This window comes from Phyllobates terribilis, unplaced genomic scaffold, assembly GCF_046119375.1.
Source record: "Phyllobates terribilis strain yellow unplaced genomic scaffold, ASM4611937v1 Scaffold_11__3_contigs__length_659146591, whole genome shotgun sequence".
NCBI lineage: Eukaryota > Metazoa > Chordata > Amphibia > Anura > Dendrobatidae > Phyllobates > Phyllobates terribilis.
The window spans coordinates 184513903-184533803 of NW_027362771.1; the positions used below are offsets into that span (position 1 = coordinate 184513903).

At 39.5% G+C, this 19901-nt stretch overlaps 1 protein-coding gene across 2 annotated transcripts in view; it reads left to right on the forward strand.

Annotated features, from left to right (window-relative positions):
- PAWR (pro-apoptotic WT1 regulator) overlaps nt 1-19901 on the forward strand; it is a 160505-nt gene that overhangs the window by 96281 nt on the left and 44323 nt on the right. For both annotated transcript variants that reach the window (XM_073651878.1, XM_073651877.1), the window contains exon 4: nt 2530-2558. In XM_073651878.1, the coding sequence (XP_073507979.1) occupies nt 2530-2558 (29 nt within the window). The remainder of the gene's footprint in view (nt 1-2529; nt 2559-19901) is intronic.

Below are 19901 nucleotides of genomic sequence, written 5' to 3' on the forward strand. Positions count from 1 at the left end.
CTTGGCTGTATGTTTTGGGTCATTGTGTTGCTGGAAGACCCTGCCACGACCCATTTTTAATGTCCTGGTGGAGGGAAGGAGGTTGTCACTCAGGATTTTGCGGTACATGGCTGCATCCATTCTCCCATTGATGCGGTGAAGTAGTCCTGTGCCCTTAGCAGAGAAACACCCCCAAAACATAATGTTTCCACCTCCATGCTTGACAGTGTTCTTTGGGTCGTAGGCAGCATTTCTCTTCCTCCAAATACGGCAAGTTGAGTTAATGCCTAAGAGCTTAATTTTTGTCTCATCTGACGACAGCACCTTCTCCCAATAACGCACAGAATCATCCAGGTGTCCATTAGCAAACTTCAGACGCGCCTGCACATGTGCCTTCTTGAGCAGGGGGACCTTGCGGGCACTGCAGGATTTTAAACCTTTAAGTTGTAATGTGTTACCAATGGTTTTCTTGGTGACTGTGGTCCTAGCTGCCTTGATATCATTAACAAGTCCCCCCCGTGTAGTTTTAGGCTGATCTCTCACCTTCCTCATGATCAAGGATACCCCACGAGGTGAGATTTTGCGTGGTGCCCCAGATCGATGTCAATTGACATTCATTTTGTATTTCTTACAGTTGTCTCCTTCTCACCCAGCGTCTTACTTATGGTTTTGTAGCCCTTTCCAGCTTTGTGCAGGTCTATGATCTTGTCCCTAGCATCCTTAGAAAGCTCTTTGGTCCTGCCCATGTTGTAGAGGTTAGAGTCTGACTGATTAATTGAGTCTGTGGACAGGAGTCTTTTATACAGGTGACTATGTAAGACAGCTGTCTTTAATGCAGGTAACGAGTTGATTAGGAGCGTCTAACTGGTCTGTAGGAGCCAGAGCTCATAATGGTTTGTAGGGGATCAAATACTTATTTCACACTGCAAAATGCAAATAAATGTATCTAATTTATACAATGTGATTTTCTTGATTTTTTGGGGGGGATATTCTATATCTCAATGTTAAAATTAACCTACCCTTAAAATTATAAACTGTTCATGTCTTTGTCAGTGGGCAAACTTACAAAAACAGCAAGGGATCAAATAATTATTTCCTTCACTGAATTTTGTTTTGTCAGGGGAGATTAGTAATTATTTGGTGGAGAATTTTTGTAAATTATTAGAAATAGAGGTCTATTCTCTTCAGGGATGAGACTTGCTTTCATCTTGGGTGCTATGATAGCCAGAAATCGGTCTGAAGATTACATAGGCAACATTATAAGAAGGCCTCCATAAGGGCATGTTGCCTGCATGACCTAAATGTGCTACTATGGCCAGCAGCATCTCCGGACTTGACTCCTGCCGGGCATATCTGGGGCATATCATTGGTTGGCAGTTGTAAAGGTAGTTGTCATCAGTAGATCTTGATGATTTGCATGCCCAAGTGCATTCAGCTTGGCAGAACATTCCTCAGACAGCCATTAATAACCTCATTGATAGCATGCCAAGGCGTGTAAGTGCAGTTTTTCTGCGCTCATACTCAGTACCGAATAAATCAAGATGTTTTGAAAATGTTTCTATTTTGTCCTAGTTTGCATATTCTTAACATGTCTATCCATTCTGTGATTTCCATAATTCCATGACTTTTTGTTCTTAGTGTTGCAATTTCAGTGTAGAGGAGTGTATGTTAGAAGAGGGAAGTGATTTAACAACTCTTCTTATTAAAAAAATGGAGTGACTGCTTTTCTTTTTGCAACATATAATGCAAATTAATAGTACACATAGTTGTACTATTTTGGGAGGGTTTCAGCTTTCAAAAGAGTAATTTATAAAACCAATGGATGAATTTAACGTCAGGTCATAAGCTTTTATTTACATAACATAGATAAGCGACATAACGTCTGTCAGGGAGTGTATATGTTGCAAAGTCAATTAGACCTTTTCTAAACTTATTACCTATTTCAAATGGTGGCAAAATTTTATATGGTACTAGTAGTTTTAGGCCATGGCCCCACTATCCGTATTCGGTCAGTATTTTTTCTTAGGAGTGGGAGCTAAAACGAGGAGTGGGTAATAAATGCAGAATTGGTGCACTTGCTTCTATTATACTTTTTCTCTGATTGTTCCTCACCAGGTTTTGGCTCCCACTCCTGAGAAAAAATACTGACCGAATACTGATAGTGGAGCCGTGGCCTTAGACTCAGAATATTTTTTGGTCCTCACAGATACAAGAACTTTTCCCAATAATTAATGCACTCTGTAAAAGTTCTATATTTGGATGCATCTATTTGTGGTTTCCTTCATGACACTTAAGTGGTCAATGCCGACTTGATTCAGCAAGTCACATAAATTCAAGTACATTTTCTGTACATAAGATAAGTTGTGGGACAGTCAAATTTTCCTTCTTTTATGCTGATGTGAAAATCTTTGGATTTTGGCAACCGAATATCTTTTTTACTTTAAGCCCATGTGTGCATAATACCAAATACTGCTGTGTTCTAGGGGAGAATATCTAACGTTTGATATTGTGTTATTTAGTATTAATTTATGTTTGTTTGTTTTTGTTTAGGAAAGAAATGTGCCAAACAGATACAAAAGGTAAGAATGGGGGAAAGCCCTGTAAAAATGGCATGTTTAGAAAAAAAAAAAATAAATTATATAATAGTGTTGAATGCTAATTTGTAATGTACCCAGTATATTTTATTGTTGAACTCAAAATGCTCTAAATCTAATAGAATTAACCACATGTAAAACTCAAGATCCGTTTTTTTATGAGTCGTGCAAAGGTGGATAAGGTAATGATTACTTTCAACCCACTTCCACTTTTTGAGTATTTTGCAAGATCTTGGGCAAATGTATATTTGCAGCTGCTATTGTACTGAGTAAGAAACTAGTCCTACTCATCACCTTCCGTCGCTTTTCAATATCACCCTATCTTTAGTATGTAAATAAATAACACTAGGCATATAGAAATAACTGCACCAGATTGTGCTGTAATAGGATGACCAATTGATTGTATTGTGCTAGTTATTTAGACAAATGTTCTGAAGTTACCAATTTTAGATCTGCTTATAAAATAGTGTGCTGCTTCAGTAATATTCTTCAGTATGCTTAAAAACTGAGTAATTCAGAAAATTTTCATGGAGTTTTTATAAGCGACCTATACAGACTACGCTTTTGTAAAAGGGAAGTGTGAATGATTCACTAAGTTGGAGCCGAACACATTGTACTTGATATTATCACCTAAAGGGATTTTCTCAAGTTGTCTCTTGAGCAGCTCAGAGCTCTCTCCTTACTCCTTGGTTGCTTGGGGGGGTGGGTGGTCCTGCTTGACTTACAGTTCTGGTGAGCTGCTTCATTCTGCTACTACTTCTACAAAACATTAATGGCCAGGAAGTGCTTGTTCTACACCGTTATCACTATATTTACGTATAGAAATAACAAGCACATGGCTCAGGAAAGTGAGAGCCATGATTAGGAGAATTGATGTGGAAACTGCAAGTTCTGTTGGGTTGTGATTCTACAGGACTAGTAAGAGCTCTGTCAGTAGCTGAGAGGGAGGAGGAGGGAAGTGACCAGCTAACTGCTGTATAGAAATCAATGGGCTGGAGAAACCAGCTATACCCTATGAAAGACAAAAGAGCACACAGCAGGAGAATGACAGCAGATAGAAAAAGCAATTCAATTGCAAACTTGCTTATTTTCATGCTGTCTAAATAAAGCAATTTAATAACATGAGAATATCTTTAATTCTCAGACTATGATAGATTGTACCATTGCTGTTGCATCTATTTAATCAGACAAGTTAAGATAGAATGCATATTTCCATTACTGCCTTGGCTTTATGTAGAAATTTTATTTTTTGCTGCTGTGAAATTGGGTTGAAAGGTAAGTGTTTTAATTTTTCAAATTGAGCTTTCCGCTTTATGCCTAGAAGGTAAAAATTATTACCACACATTATGGTAACCATGAAATACTGTTATAAACCTAAATGTATATTGTACCCTCTTTAATCCATGCATTATGGGTACAATTAAGTGCTAACATATAATCTATTTATTATCACCTTGTGCTCTCTCATTCATTATTTTATAGGTGCAAACAAGTAATACACTTAATATAATATGGACATAGGACATGTATTAAATATATATATATACAGTACAGACCAAAAGTTTGGACACACCTTCTCATTTAAAGATTTTTCTGTATTTTCTTGACTATGAAAATTATACATTCACACTGAAGGCATCAAAACTATGAATTAACACATGTGGAATTATATACTTAACAAAAAAGTGTGAAACAACTGAAAATATGTCTGATATTCTAGGTTCTTCAAAGTAGCCACCTTTTTCTTTGATGACTGCTTTGCACACTCTTGGCATTCTCTTGATGAGCTTCAAGAGGTAGTCACCGGAAATGGTTTTCACTTCACAGGTGTGCCCTGTCAGTTTTAATAAGTGGGATTTCTTGCCTTATAAATGAGGTTGGGACCATCAGTTGTGTTGTGCAGAAGTCAGGTGGATACACAGCTGATAGTCCTACTGAATAGACTGTTAGAATTTGTATTATGGCAAGAAAAAAGCAGCTAAGTAAAGAAAAATGAGTGGCCATCATTACTTTAAGAAATGAAGGTCAGTCAGTCCGAAAAATTGGGCAAACTTTGAAAGTGTCTCCAAGTGCAGTTGCAAAAACCATCAAGCGCTACAAAGAAACTGACTCACATGAGGACCGCCCCAGGAAAGTAAGACCAAGAGTCATCTCTGCTTCTGAGGATAAGTTTATCCGAGTCACCAGCCTCAGAATTCGCTGGTTAACGGCAGCTCAGATTAGAGACCAGGTCAATGCCACACAGAGTTCTATCAGCAGACACATCTCTACAACAACTGTTAAGAGGAGACTTTGTGCAGCAGGCCTTCATGGTAAAATAGGTGCTAGGAAAACACTGCTAAGGACAGGCAACAAGCAGAAGAGACTTGTTTGGGCTAAAGAACACAAGGAATGGACATTAGGCTAGTGGAAATCTGTGCTTTGGTCTGATGAGTCCAAATTTGAGATCTTTGGTTCCAACCACCGTGTCTTTGTCCGACGCAGAAAAGGTGAATGGATGGACTCTACATGCCTGGTTCCCACCGTGAAGCATGGAGGAGGAGGTGTGGTGGTGTGGGGGTGCTTTGCTGGTGACACTGTTGGGGATTTATTCAAAATTGAAGACATACTGAACCCACATGGCTACCACAGCATCTTGCAGCGGCATGCTATTCCATCCGGTTTGCGTTTTAGTTGGATCATCATTTATTTTTCAACAGGACAATGACCCCAAACACACCTCCAGGCTGTGTAAGGGCTATTTGACCAAGAAGGAGAGTGATGGGGTGCTACGCCAGATGACCTGGCCTCCACAGTCACAAGACCTGAACCCAATCAAGATGGTTTGGGGTGAGCTGGACCGCAGAGTGAAGGCAAAAGGGCCAACAAATGCTAAGCATCTCTGGGAACTCCTTCAAGGTTGTTGGAAGACCATTTCCGGTGACTACCTCTTGAAGCTCATCAAGAGAATGCCAAGAGTGTGCAAAGCAGTCATCAAAGCAAAAGGTGGCTACTTTGAAGAACCTAGAATATAAGACCTATTTTCAGTTGTTTCACACTTTTTTGTTAAGTATATAATTCCACATGTGTTAATTCATAGTTTTGATGCCTTCAGTGTGAATGTACAATTTTCATAGTCATGAAAATACAGAAAAATCTTTAAATGACCAAACTGTTGGTCTGTACTGTACATATATGGGGATCTGTTAATAATTTCACTCGATACACCCTTTCTAGCAAAGAAATGACTTTGTTTCAAAGGATGTGCTTTAGATGTGCCTTATCAATCCCACACCTAGAGTATCGCCATGTTGCAAAATGCCCTATCTTGTGTAGAAAGCTAGGAGTTTTGTACACTCTATGAATTAAATTTAACACTAGGACTACTGGACTCGTGACCCCGCCTAGAACTACTGAAAGGAGTAATTTTGACTCCTTGCTTGTTTTCGTTTATTTTTAGAGTTTCATTTGTGGTTATTTATTAATAATTATATTTTTTGTAATGTATTATTATTGTGAGATCCAACAGTAATGCTTTTGATTGTTTTTTTTCTGCTTTTCTTATTTTTCTACAGAAAATAACAATAATTATAATAGACGTTTTTCAAACATTTTTTTTTATTCAAGTGCACACATATAAACAACAACTGAAGAACAAAAAGCAGAGAAAATGTAGGTGGAGGAGCATAAAAATGAAAATATGGCGCAGAATTCACCTTCTAAACATTTGGTGTTTCGCATTTTAGGCATTGCCTTTGATTTATGGCAGTACATTGCCCACACAAAGACTTACCACAAGTCTTACAATTTCCGACAGATCTATTTTTCTTGCACTTTTCTTTGATCTGGCAAAATTTTGTTTGAACCATCACTTCTGAGCATGTAGAAACTTGGGACGTGGAACCCTTTTCCCTATCTGTGACATAAGGACCACTCAACTCTCTCACAAGCGTTTGCAAAAATGCCTTGCGTGACATTTTTTGGTGGGTAATCTCCTTGAATATTATCCATGCATTTATACCCGCAAAGTCTAAGGCATTTTCAAATGCATGAACAGGCCATCTCCTTCTGCATGTTCGTGTGGTATATTTTCGTGCCATCTGATCCACTACATCTACTCCATATTTTGTTTCATTGTAAAACTTTACGTTTCTGGAGTTTTTTTAGCGGAATCAGACGCAACAACAACATCTGCATGGACGGAACTCAAAATGACAACATTTTTGTTGGGCTTTCCTTGATATACTGTAAGTGTAAAATTGTCTTCATTTCTAAACACTTTAGTGTTGTACAATTCCTCTTTCATGGATTTTATTTCTTTAGGCACTTCTCGCCTTATCTTGTTCAGTGTTCCCACGATGGTTGTTCCTTTGCTTTTTAGCTGTTTAGCTAATTTTACTGAAGTAAAATAATTATCGGTTGTAACATTGCGACCTTTTTTCAAAAACGGGTCCAATAACTTCATTACCACATGGTCAGCTAAACGGTCCTCAGCACGGCGTGTGTCATCTTTGCCTAGATAAGGGAAGCCATTTGCCAGATATTTGCTCCTCTTATCAAAAGCTAGCCAATATTTGTGGCCATATTTATCTGGTTTGGAAGGCATGTACTGCGTGAATGGACACCTAGTTTTGCTTGGGAAAAGTTGCTCATCCACCGTTATGTATGGGCCAGGTTTGTAACACGCAATACAATTTTCAATAAACCTGTCCCACACAGTAGAAAATAGAGCAAACTTGTCCGTTTGCAGTCTCTCCGATCGAGTAGATTTCTCATCAAATCTGAGAAACCTCATAATTTCAACAAAGCGGTCCCTAGACATTGTCGCTTTGCAAAACGGTATTCCCCAGTCATTACACCAAATACTGCTAATCGAGTGACGGTTCGTGCCAGATATTCCACGAGCATAGAATATCGCAATGAATGCATCTAGCTCCTCATCAGATAGAGTAAACTGTAAATTATTGTTCCTGCATGCTTCTGCAAGCGTACAGTTCTTTATATGTGTCAATATATATGAATCAAAAAATAAACGCCATGCGCTCAAAGGACTATCGATAATGATATTTCTTCTGGCGTATCCTGTAGGGCCAGGTGCTTCTCGAAGAATATTTTGGCTGTCACGCCTACCAGGCAAGTGTTCTCCAATTTCAACAGGTTTCCATTGAATACCATCCGCTGAAACTAGTATTCCTTCAGATTCGCCTTCTCTGGTGTTTGTTGTTGCATTACCTTCGCCGCCATCGTTATCTGTTGTTCTTTCATTTCTGGGACGTTTTGCTGATTTTTTCTGTCCACGACCAGGAGGATGGTCACGAGGCAACATAACTGCATGAGCCCGATCCCCAGTTGATGTGCTTGGAATATCTGTAAAAAAGTTGATGAATATTTAGAATTTTTGTTTTGTAAGGGTCCGTGCACACTGGCTGGATTAGCGGCGGAATATCCGACCGGATATTCTCACCACAATCCGGCCCGTACCTGCCCGCTCAGGTACAGAGCGGAGTTTCATACCTGAAGCTCCGCTCCGAACCCCGGGCTGGAGCCGCTGTCTGGGACGGAGCCGTGCTCGCGCGTAAGCAAGCGCTGCTCTGTCCCTGACAGCGGCTCCAGCCCGGGGTTCGGAGCGGAGCTTCAGGCATGAGCGGGCAGGTACGGCCTGTATTGCGGCAAGAATATCCAGATGGCTATTCAGCCAGAATTCTGCTAGTGTGCACAGGCCCTAACTCAGTGTGTGGAAGAACAAATAAATACACATAACTACTTACCTTCTGGATTTGTTCCTTCTGAGTCTTCAGATTCACTTGATATGTTCTGAGGAATGAAATCTTCATCACTGTCAGAATCAAATACATGTTCCTGCAATTCGGATTCCGATTCATCCTCCGGTATGGATTGCAAAGTAGCCAGAATATCCTGAGGCTTTATCAAACGTCTTCTCTCCATATTCCTCACAAATTCCATAATTCTATATAGTTCCCTGCTGAAAAATAGAAATGAAATGAAAACTAAAAGAAATAATAACTGTTCTGCCACCTTCAAAAGTAGGTGGGCTGAATCAGTTGACAGACAGCTAAACTATTTCATAACAATTCATACCTGTATGAGTCTTCAGAGCTCGTATGTCTGCGTCTGTTCTCTTTGTCTCTTCAGCTGAACTGAAAGTAAAGTTACTATCCAGAATACTGTCTCCTGCTAGGACCTTAGAAAAACACCACCCTTCATTAGCATAAGATAAGAGCCTAGAGTAAACAAGCTATTTTGTTCAGCATTACACAGTAATACAAGCAGGTAAAACACAAGGAAAATGTGAAAAGTTGACATGTAAATTGAACTACATCTATATGAACATCAGGGTAAATAAGACAGAGTGAAAAAATTATGCACAAAACTTTATAGCAACATTTAGTGACAAAAGGACCTCAAAATATAGTAGGGAGTCAAAATGACTCCCTTCAGTAGTTCTTGGTAAATTTTGAAAAAAACGCGCAAATTTTTCACCAAAATTATTTATTCTCACAAAATCTTTTTTCACATCATATTTGAGGAAAAGTCACCGAGTTTCAAGCCGGAATTCTGAAAAATGTAGTCACAGAAGAGAAATAAAAAACGAAAGGAGTCAAAATGACTCCATCAGTAGTTCTAGTGTTAATTGAGAGAGCCTTTGGGCCTCACAGTACTATAGTTTGGGAGCAGTTTCTAAAATTTCTCTCCATTGCTCCTCCTATATGGGGCCTACAATCGACTCCCATTTAGCTTGAGCTGTCAGGCGGTAATTATCGAGTTGGGATGATACTTATATATGGTAGAGATTAATCCCTTTGTATGGCCTATAGAAGCAGTAGTATCTATTAGGGGATGATGTTGTTTTCTAAGGTCTATCAGAGCTGATTGAGCTGAGAGAGCATGTTGGATTTGTAGATATTGGGAAAAAGTGTAACATGATAAATTAAAATCCTCTTGAAGCTGTTGAAAGCTTTTAAGAACCGAGTTTGTAAATAGCTGTTCTATCACCCAGATCCCTTTTGCTCACAATTAGAGAAGCCCTTTAGCTTTGACACTTCGCCCAGAGTGGGATTATGTCATAGTCATGTGTATTTATTGTATCCCTTAATACCCAGAATTTTCTTTCCCAACTCCCACACTTTATATACTTATGCCAATGTGGGAGTAAGAGAATTTTCCCGGGGAGAAATCACAGTCTCCAGAATACATAAATGTGAGGCCCATTTCATATTCTGTAAAAGAAGAGTACCCAATTTGCCCATGTCATCTCTATTTCCCCATCCATGGAAGTGTTATATTTGGCATCCATAAAATACAGCCATGGATCAGGAATAGCCAATCCGTCATCATCCTTATTATGTTGGAGACTTTATAGTTTTAGCTGTGCATGCTGTTTAAGCCATATTAATTCCCTAAACATGGTCTGTACTTTACGAAATTTGAGTGGACGTATCCAACAAGGAACATTATGTACTGTAGCACATAAAGCAAGTGTGGCATAAGGATCATCTTGATAAGATTTCCTCTACCCATAACTGATAGCGAGAGTCTGGACCATACATTCACCTTAGTTCTAAACTCATCTAACAAAGGGTCTATGATTAATATTACATATTCTTTAGGTTTCGAACTGACGGTTATTCCCAAGTATTTGAACTTGTCTACAATTTGTAATTGTAATTGTTCCAATATTGGAGAATGGCGCAGAATACCTACTGGCATCAGGACAGATTTGTTCCAGTTAATTGATAAACCTGATTGGACTGATTGAAGATGTTATGTTATCTATAAAACGCAGCATATCATCTGCATAGAGGCTAACTTGCTCCTCTATTTCTCCACATCTAAACCCAGTAAAATCCTTTGACTGTCTAAGTGACACGCCAAGGGTTCAATGGCCTAAGCAAAGAGGAAGGGCGACAACAAGCATCCCTGAAAAGTAAGATTTTAATCAATATCTCACTGAATACAAGAATTTCCAAAATTTTGACAAGACTTCATAAGTTTCATAAAACATTATTTTAACCCATAACATGAACGTAAAGTTAATAATATAAATTTCATTACAAAATCTTCAGTTTTATTCAAATTAGTTGATGCAAAAATGAATACACCCCACATCAGAAACTACTACAACTAGTATTTTTATCCTACAAAAATGACTACTGGAGCCACAACAAACCACCAGAATACATAAGAACATCCAAAGTAGGAGAATAATGTTATAGGAGTACTCCACCCTTTTAATAAATGGTAATTACTGGTAGGTGGAACAAATTAATTGTCTATGTTCCTGACTTGGAAACTCTTTATGTGCTATATGAATATTGTGATACTTATATCTTAGATTTTGTTTGACCTCCATGATGTTTGAGGATATCACCAAGTCTTCAAGGCATGGAATGAAGAAGCTGACGACATATTTCAACATCTATCTTTTTCCATTTTTCAAAAACGACCTCTTAGGCTGTGTGCCCACTATTCATGTTTTAAGCGTTTCCGCAGCGGCAATTCCGCTGCAGAAACCCTTAAAAAATGCTTGGTAGAAGGTCTGCCATGTTCCCCAATGATAATCCGCATGTGCTGTGCACATGCTGCGGAAATTTCCGCTGCGGATTATCATTGCGGAAAAATCCACAGCAGTATCAATTATTTTGCGGAAGCGCATGTTTTTCGCCGCCATTGACTTGCATTGGAACGCATGTCATCCGCATCACTGGATCTGTACATGCGGATTCCATGCATTTCAATGTGCGGATGGTACCCGGGTTTGGAGAAGAGGAGACTCTCCTCCAGACCCCGGTACCATAGTACCAGTAAAAAAAGAATAAAATAAAAAATAAATATTATACTTACCTTCTGATGGCCCCCGGTGTCCTTGTCTCGGCTTGCCGGCAGCTTGCGGTAGACTGAAGGACCTGCGGTGACATCATTTAGTCATGTGACGGGTCACGTGACCGCTGACTTCGGCAGGTCTTTTAATCTGCCGCGAGCTGCCGGCAAGCCGAGACAAGGACACCGGGGGCCATCAGAAGGTAAGTATAATATTTATTTTTACATGGATTTTTGCATGGATTTATATAGTGTGACCAAGTTGTCAAGCACTTTCCAAGTGGTGCTAAAATCGTTTGGAAAGCGCTTGACAACCCGCTTTCGGAAATGCATGTGAAGAACGCTCCACTCCGCTTGTCCCAGGAAGGAAAAACGCATGTACAATCCGCATGCGTTTTTTCTGCCAGGGAGATGCAGAAACGCTCAGGAAAAATCCGGAGCATTTCTGCATCGTGGGCACATAGCCTTAGAACCTGGATGCTTGATGGAGAGTGATGCTCAACTTGTCTCTTTACAATTCTCCATAGATGTTTGGTTGGGTTCAGATCAGGAGACATACTTGGCCATTGAATCACTTTCACCCTGTTATTCTTCAGAAATACAACAGTGGCCTTAGATGTGTGTTTTGAATCATTGCGATGTTGAAAAGTGCAAGTTTACCAGCAACACAGAGTGATGGTGGCATCTTCTCTTTCAATATAGAGCAGTACATCAGTGCATTCATGTTACCATGAATGAAATGTAGCTACCCAACAATAGGACCGCTCATGCAGCCCCACATAAGGACACTGCAACCACCATGTTTCATTGTAGGCCCCATGCATTTTTCTTTGTACTCCTCGATGCCTTATAGTTTAGAAGTCATCACCTTCAAACACATTTATCTTGGTCTCATAATTCCAGATTATAAAGTCCCAATAGTCTTCATATTTTTCAGCATGAGCCATAGAAAATTGTAGGTGGGCTTTTTTGCGACACTGATGCATGCCATTCCTCTGCAGTGTATGCTGTATTGTATCACGGGAAACACACTTTCCGTTTGGCTTTCTACTTCTTTAGCTAACTGCAGTGAACTTGCATTTTGATTTTCTTCGACTTTTCTTATCAGAAGATGCTCCTGTTTAGGTGTCAACTTCTGTTGTCGGCTTGGATGTCTCTGTGATGGATGCTGTTTCATCTTTTCATCTTTATTCATTTTTTTGTATCACTTTAGCTACAGTATTCTAACTGATAAGTAAAGCTTTGCTGATCTTGTAGCCTTCATTTTTCTTGTGTAAAGAAATTGTTTTCTTTCTCAGGTCTTGTGACATTTCTCTTCTATGTGGTGCTATTGTTGACAACATAAAATGGGAAGGGGTTTTCTTTAGGTAATGCCTTTTCATAGTCATCTGTCTGCTGGACACCTATTTAATAAATAATTTGACTTACCTGTGGTTGAATACTTCTTAATTAGAAATTTGTAGTCTAAACTTTAGCTTTTCTCCTAAGACTTTCATTAGGGCGTACTCATTTTTGTAACTTGGTCTTGAATGAATTTGTTAGGAAAATTACTTATTTCTGAGAGTGTAAAGGGAAGTGTCCTAGGTTGTACATGTATATATGTATCTACATGCTAGCCATGCTTGCAGATAAGTATACATGTATATATTGGCCCCCATCTCCTTATGTGTTTCAGTCTGTTTGCTGCTGTTGGGGGCAGGATCAACAAAATGTCCAGCCATGTACTAAAACAGGTTTTGCGAGTATGGTAGGACATGAACAAAGACCTTAGCCAGTGGGTGGGGAATACCACCTCATTTCCTGTGCTGGACTTAAAACCCCAGAGCACTCATGTGCTAGCCCCTTTTTGGACTCTTGGAGACATGGACACAACACATGGCTAAGTATCTCTCTTCCCCTGTAACTCTTTACTTACTAGCCCTACATACCCTGTACTAACCCTCCTAGATATTGATATCCTTGTATCTGTATACTGTATTTATAGGGAAAGTTAGTATAGTTGGGTGCGCCGCATGAGTGATTAGGAAACATGGGTGGAAAATAGGTAATTGGGAATTGTATATTGTTATTATTATTGTGTACTGTGTTAGTGGGATAAATAATAGTATATTAACTCTAGACTTTTGTGTAATAAATACCTTTTATTAGCACACGATTTTGTCTCAGTTGGTATATAGTATAAGGCACAGATAACGTTAGTGGATATTAATTATTAATTGTCAAGTTTGATGTTAATAGTTAATATCAGACCTCAATAGAGGTATAGGAGAGTTCCCCTTTAATTACTGATATTTTTGGAGGGAATCTCGTCCTTTAACAATGGAAGTGATGGATCAAATATTTCATCAAATCTTGATCCAATCAATAAATGTAACGACAAGTGTAAAATAATGAGAAAATGCAAACGTAAAATTGTTAAAAGTGCATCCCTAGTGATGGAACAGTTTAAAATATCCAGACAAAAGGAAGTATGTTCTGTTAGGGGCCCTACATCAAGCATGGCGTCCATTAGATGTTATGCCTGTGCTGGCTCAGGTCATATTGCCAGGTACTGCAAATTGTCAGGTACAAGGAGAGAGAGGAAATATTGCTCTGTTAAATGTTTTAAATGTGGTCACTTTGGACACATTGCAAGGAATTGTCATTGCACAATTAACTGTGAGAAGTCCAGCATGGAGAACAGACATTTTACAGAGACAAAATAGTATTTTCTCTCAGTCTCATGTGTCCCACCATGTTCAGATTTGTCAAAATGGCCGACTGCAAGCAAGGGATGAAAGGGTAAATTTTGCTCCCTAGTAAGGCCTTGATTTAAACTCTATCAGCAGAGTTTCTAACAGACCTGTACTGTTCTATATGTATACAGTTGTTTTGTCTTATTAGTTTATTTTACTGTTCTGTTGTTTATTAGGTTTGTTCTTTTACAGTTTAAATATATCGTTAGACCTGTGAGGCTCAGACAGGTGGCAGAAAGGCTTTATAGGAGTCTCAATGTGTATGCAATGTATAACAGGATTTGTTAGTATGCTGGTTGTTTTCTGTTCTCTATCAGACCCCCTGTCAAGTAAATGAGGTTTATTTGCTGGTACTTTTATTTTTAGCTCCAGTTTTTCCATAGAATTCATAAGGTTAAGAGTAGCGCAGATCGCAGGAATGTGTATTTTATTTTTTTTTGTTTTCATTTGGCAATAGAGCCACATCCGTGGATGAGCTGGTTTTGCTGCATGGACTAAAATAGGTAGAAAGGTGTGGACAGGTATACATTGTGCACCTAGGCCTTGAAGTTCAGTCGGATAATTTGTTAATGGTTTGTTTTTTGTGTTTTCTGTGCATTTTGGATTGAATAAAGGGTGTATTACGTGAGCTAAGACAGGCAGTGAAGCATGGACAGGTAACTGACGTACTCAATGGAGTGTCGTGTTATACTGTGTGCTTAGACCTTGAAGTCTGGACTTATAACCTGGTTTTGTTTAAATCTTGATGCAGGATACAACTTAAAACAGTGAACCTTAGTTTGATGTTTAGTTTTCCTAAGTGTATTAACATTTTCCCTTTGATAATAGCCATATCCACGAGTGAGCTGGTTTTTCGGCATGGACTAAGATAGGTAGAAAGGTGTGGATAGGTATATATTGTGCACCTAGGCCTTGAAGTTCCAGCTGGTTGTGGTTGCCTACATATCTTAATCGGTAGTATGTGGCAACGGGGAGTACCAAACCCAGGGATGGGCAGTTTCATGATGAGGCATGAAGCTGGCAAACTGGGATGTTACTCCAGAAATCCTGAATTAGTTCAAGCCAACTATACACGATGAGCCTTTGTCTCTGTGTAGTCTGTTTGAAGCTATGTACAGGAGAATAAGTAGCTGCGAGGGCTGTGTGTTACTCTTTTGTATTGTGAAAAACTGGAAGGGGTGTCTGTATGGGAATCAGAAGCCATTGACTAGGAGCATACTAAAGAAAAAATTGCATTCATTTTGTGGGGTTCAAGAGAGTCAAGGCATTACCTATGAAATAGGAACTTGCTAGGCAGCTGAGGAAGGTTAACAGGGGGCGGTCACCCTAAAGGAACAGGAGTTTGATGGGACAGGGAAGATCAAAATAAGGAAGGTTATCCAGTGCCAGGATGTTGAATAACTGCACCGGGAGAACTCCCAGGAGCGTATTGTTCCCTTAATTCCATTTTAGGTATCGATGTAGCAGAGCATAGTGCTGAAGAACACCTATCTATCCTGAGAGAAGTCTTGACCTTCACCCAGATACCCCTGAGAGATGCTAGAAGACCTCTCTTGTGTTTATCACAGAGCTGAAACATCTCCTCTCATATTTTAGCCATGAGGAGGAGACTGTAATAAAGCCCCAAAGCTGCCTCTTCCGGTCATTGCCTCCTGGTCGTAATCTTATATATTGGACTGTTTCTGATTTGCAGGAGGATCAAAAGACTGTCTGCCCAACTGCACAGAAGTCAGGCTGAGCACCATGAGCTCAGCCAGAGATGAGATGGGGGTTAAGGACATAAGACAAACACAGTCCTTTACCCCGAATCCAATATATATTGTGTATATATAATTTAATGTCAATTTGAGTTTTACTGTATACTGAAATTCCATATGTGTACATATAGACACTTTAGGTGTAAGTGCAGAACTACCTGTGCATGGACATACTCAGTCCACAGTAAGTGTGTTCATGTAACGGTGTTCATGCATTTGCAGCCGGTAGTGAACTCCAATTGCACATGGGTCAATGATCTGCATGTGCTCTATGGATCAGTTAGAATACATGCTATTTTAGCTCAAGTCTCTATATGCATTCAAACCAAAAGCTTATTTTGGAATGGAATTGTAATGTGTGTTCTGTGTGAATGGGGGAATAGAGTTAGGTTTCTCTAGGGACAGGTCCCCTCACTTTATAAGGTATTTGCCACTTCAACCCTTGCTATTGTGAAGTTCGTAAGGGATGGATTGAATGTCTGTTAGAATCAGATGGTGTTTCTTCCCGCAGTCTATTTAGGTATTGTGACATCACTCCCTACTCGAGAAATTCTGACCTGCCTAGTAAAGATCTGCGTGTCTATTCATGGAGGAACCGCCTCGACGATCTTCTTTAATCAACACTCAAAGTCGTTTCTGAGCAAAGGCAAAGTCGTTTCTGAGCAAAGGCAAAGTCGTTTCTGAGCAAAGGCAAAGTCGTTTCTGAGCAAAGGCAAAGTCGTTTCTGAGCAAAGGCAAAGTCGTTTCTGAGCAAAGGCAAAGTCGTCCCTGAAGGGAGTCTTGCCTCCGCTGAAAGAATGCTGTGAGGCCCAACTACAGACTGTGACACCCAGCAGTCTCATCATGCCAGACATACTCAAAATCCAGCGGAAACAAGCTGTCGGAGAGTAATGGAAAGTCTGGCAAGGTGAGGGGTGTACACGAGATGATGTTGGCCGACCTATGGACTGTGAGGGTGAAAGCCAGTCCAGAGTCTGACCAGTAGAATGATGACTGGGATAGGCGGATACCTGAAGATTTCCAGAACCAAGGAAAGACTGAGACGAAAAAAAAAAAAAAAAGACTTTGATGGCAAAAAAAACCCACAAACTTTGATTAAAGACCAAGAAAGAAGCCAGGTGTTTTCTAGGGATGGAGACATTAGATTACGGTGAACGGCAGGGAAGAACTGATGGCCACGTGGGTGATGTCTAAATACCTAAGTGCAGAATTAGACTTTATTCCATCCTGAACTGTTACCAGTTATTTTGGGTTTGAGTAGGCAAATAAATCCCAGTACAACACTTCCCTCAAATTTCATTGTCGTGTTCTCGACAACAGGGGGATTGTAAAGGGAAGTGTCCTAGGTTGTACATGCATATATGTATCTACATGCTAGCCATGCTTGCCGATAAGTATACATGTATATATTGGCCCCTGCTGGACACCTATTTAATAAATAATTTGACTTACCTGTGGGGCGTTCATTAGGGCGTACTCATTTTTGTAACTTGGTCTTGAATGAATTTGTTAGGAAAATTACTTATTTCTGAGAGTGTAAAGGGAAGTGTCCTAGGTTGTACATGTATATATGTATCTACATGCTAGCCATGCTTGCAGATAAGTATACATGTATATATTGGCCCCCATCTCCTTATGTGTTTCAGTCTGTTTGCTGCTGTTGGGGGCAGGATCAACAAAATGTCCAGCCATGTACTAAAACAGGTTTTGCGAGTATGGTTGGACATGAACAAAGACCTTAGCCAGTGGGCGGGGAATACCACCTCATTTCCTGTGCTGGACTTAAAACCCCAGAGCACTCATGTGCTAGCCCCTTTTCGGACTCTTGGAGACATGGACACAACACATGGCTGAGTATCTCTCTTCCCCTGTAACTCTTTACTTACTAGCCCTACATACCCTGTACTAACCCTCCTAGATATTGATATCCTTGTATCTGTATGCTGTATATATAGGGAAAGTTAGTATAGTTGGGTGGGCCGCATGAGTGATTAGGAAACATGAGTGGAAAATAGGTAATTGGGAATTGTATATTGTTATTATTATTGTGTACTGTGTTAGTGGGATAAATAGTAGTATATTAACTGTAGACTTTTGTGTAATAAATACCTTTTATTATCACTCGGTTTTGTCTCAGTTAGTATATAGCATAAGGCACAGATAACTTTAGTGGATATTAATTATTAATTGTCAAGTTTGATGTTAATAGTTAATATCAGACCTCAATAGAGGAATAGGAGAGTTCCCCATTAATTACTGATATTTTTGGAGGGAATCTCGTCCTTTAACAGAGAGCAAAATAAAAAAATATTTTTTGCAATCAATGGCTCACATTTGTGGAAGTATATTGTATTATGTTATTCAATAGAAAATGTGTATTTTGAAAGAAAACTAGAGGTTTCCTGACAAATCTGTTGGGATGTACTCATTTATGCTGAGCACTGTATATAGTGCAAAGTAATCAAAAATAGACCTGTTGAGAGTTTATTTTACCATTTAAACAACATGCAAAATGGATGAACAAACGAGAAATCTAAATCAAAGAGATTGACTGGCAAGTACTGGTTGTATACTGAATGTAACAACAATCTCCTGTATTCTTCATATGTCAAACCTGAGGGGTAGAGTAGGGAAAAAGAATCCTTTTCTTGCAAAGAAGAACATGCAAGTCTGGCAAGTCTGCCGAAAGCATATAGGAAAACGTGTTATAGCCTGATAGACCAAGGTTGAACTTTTTGGCCATAATTTCAAAAGGTATGTTTGATGTAAAGCCAACACTGCACACCACCAAAAGAAAACCAAACTCATAGTGAAGCATGGTGGAGGCAACGTTGTGCTTTGATGTTGTTTTTCGGCAGCTGGTTCTAGGGCTTTAGTCAAGGTGGAGGGAATTATGAACAGTTCCAAATATCGATCAATTTTGCATCAAAACCTACAGGCCTGTGATAAAAAGCTGAAGATGAAGAGGAATTTATTCTTCTATTTAACCTTTCAGAATGACAATGAACTTAAATGTGCCTCCAAATCAACCAAAGAATGGCTTTGCCAAACACGGTCAACATTTTGCAATGGCACGACCAGAGCCCAAACCTGAAACCAATAGAAAATCTGTGGGTTGACCTGAAAAGGAGTGCACACAGGAGGTGCGGTCTGACAGATTTAGGGCGCTACTGCAAGGAAGAGTGGGCAGAGATTGACAATTCTAGATGCGATATGCTGATAAACTCCTACCCCAAAAGACAAAATGCTGTCATGAATTCAAAGGGTACTTCAACAAAGCATTAGCTTAAGGATTTGCATATTTATGCAACCACATTATTTTAGCTTTTTATTTTTCCACCTGAAAAGATTTGTTTGTTTTTCTATTTAATTGTACAGACTAACAGTAAAGCCGGAAAAAGTTCTAAAATTATACTTCTTGGTATGATTTCTTTTTGCATGACAAAAACCTGGCATTTTAAAAGAGGTGTTTAGACTTTTTCTTTCTTTTTTTTTTTTTTTTTTTTTTTTTACTATATATTTATTATCTTCTTAAATGCATTAAAAGTACAGTTAAAATTGGTAGGGCCTGTGTCAGCACCATGGACAGTATAACATGGCGGGCAGTCAATTAATGCCAAAGATTATTATTATTATTTATTATTATAGCGCTATTTATTTCATGGCGCTTTACATGTGAAAAAGGGGGTATACATAGCAAAAGCATTTACATAATCTTAACAAAACGAGTCAGCGACTGGTACAGGAGGAGAGAGGACCCTACCCGTGAGGGCTCACAATCTACAAGGGATGTGTGGGGATACAGTAGGTGGGGGTAGAGGAGGTCATGCAGTTATGTGGTGGAGCGGTGGTTACTGCAGGTTGTAGGCTTGTCGGAAGAGGTAGGTCTTCAGGTTTCTTTTGAAGGCTTCCACGGTAGGCGAGAGTCTGATCTGTTGGGGTAGAGAGTTCCAGAGTAGGGGGGATGTGCGGGAGAAATCTTGTATGCGATTGTGGGAAGAGGAAATAAGAGGGGAGTA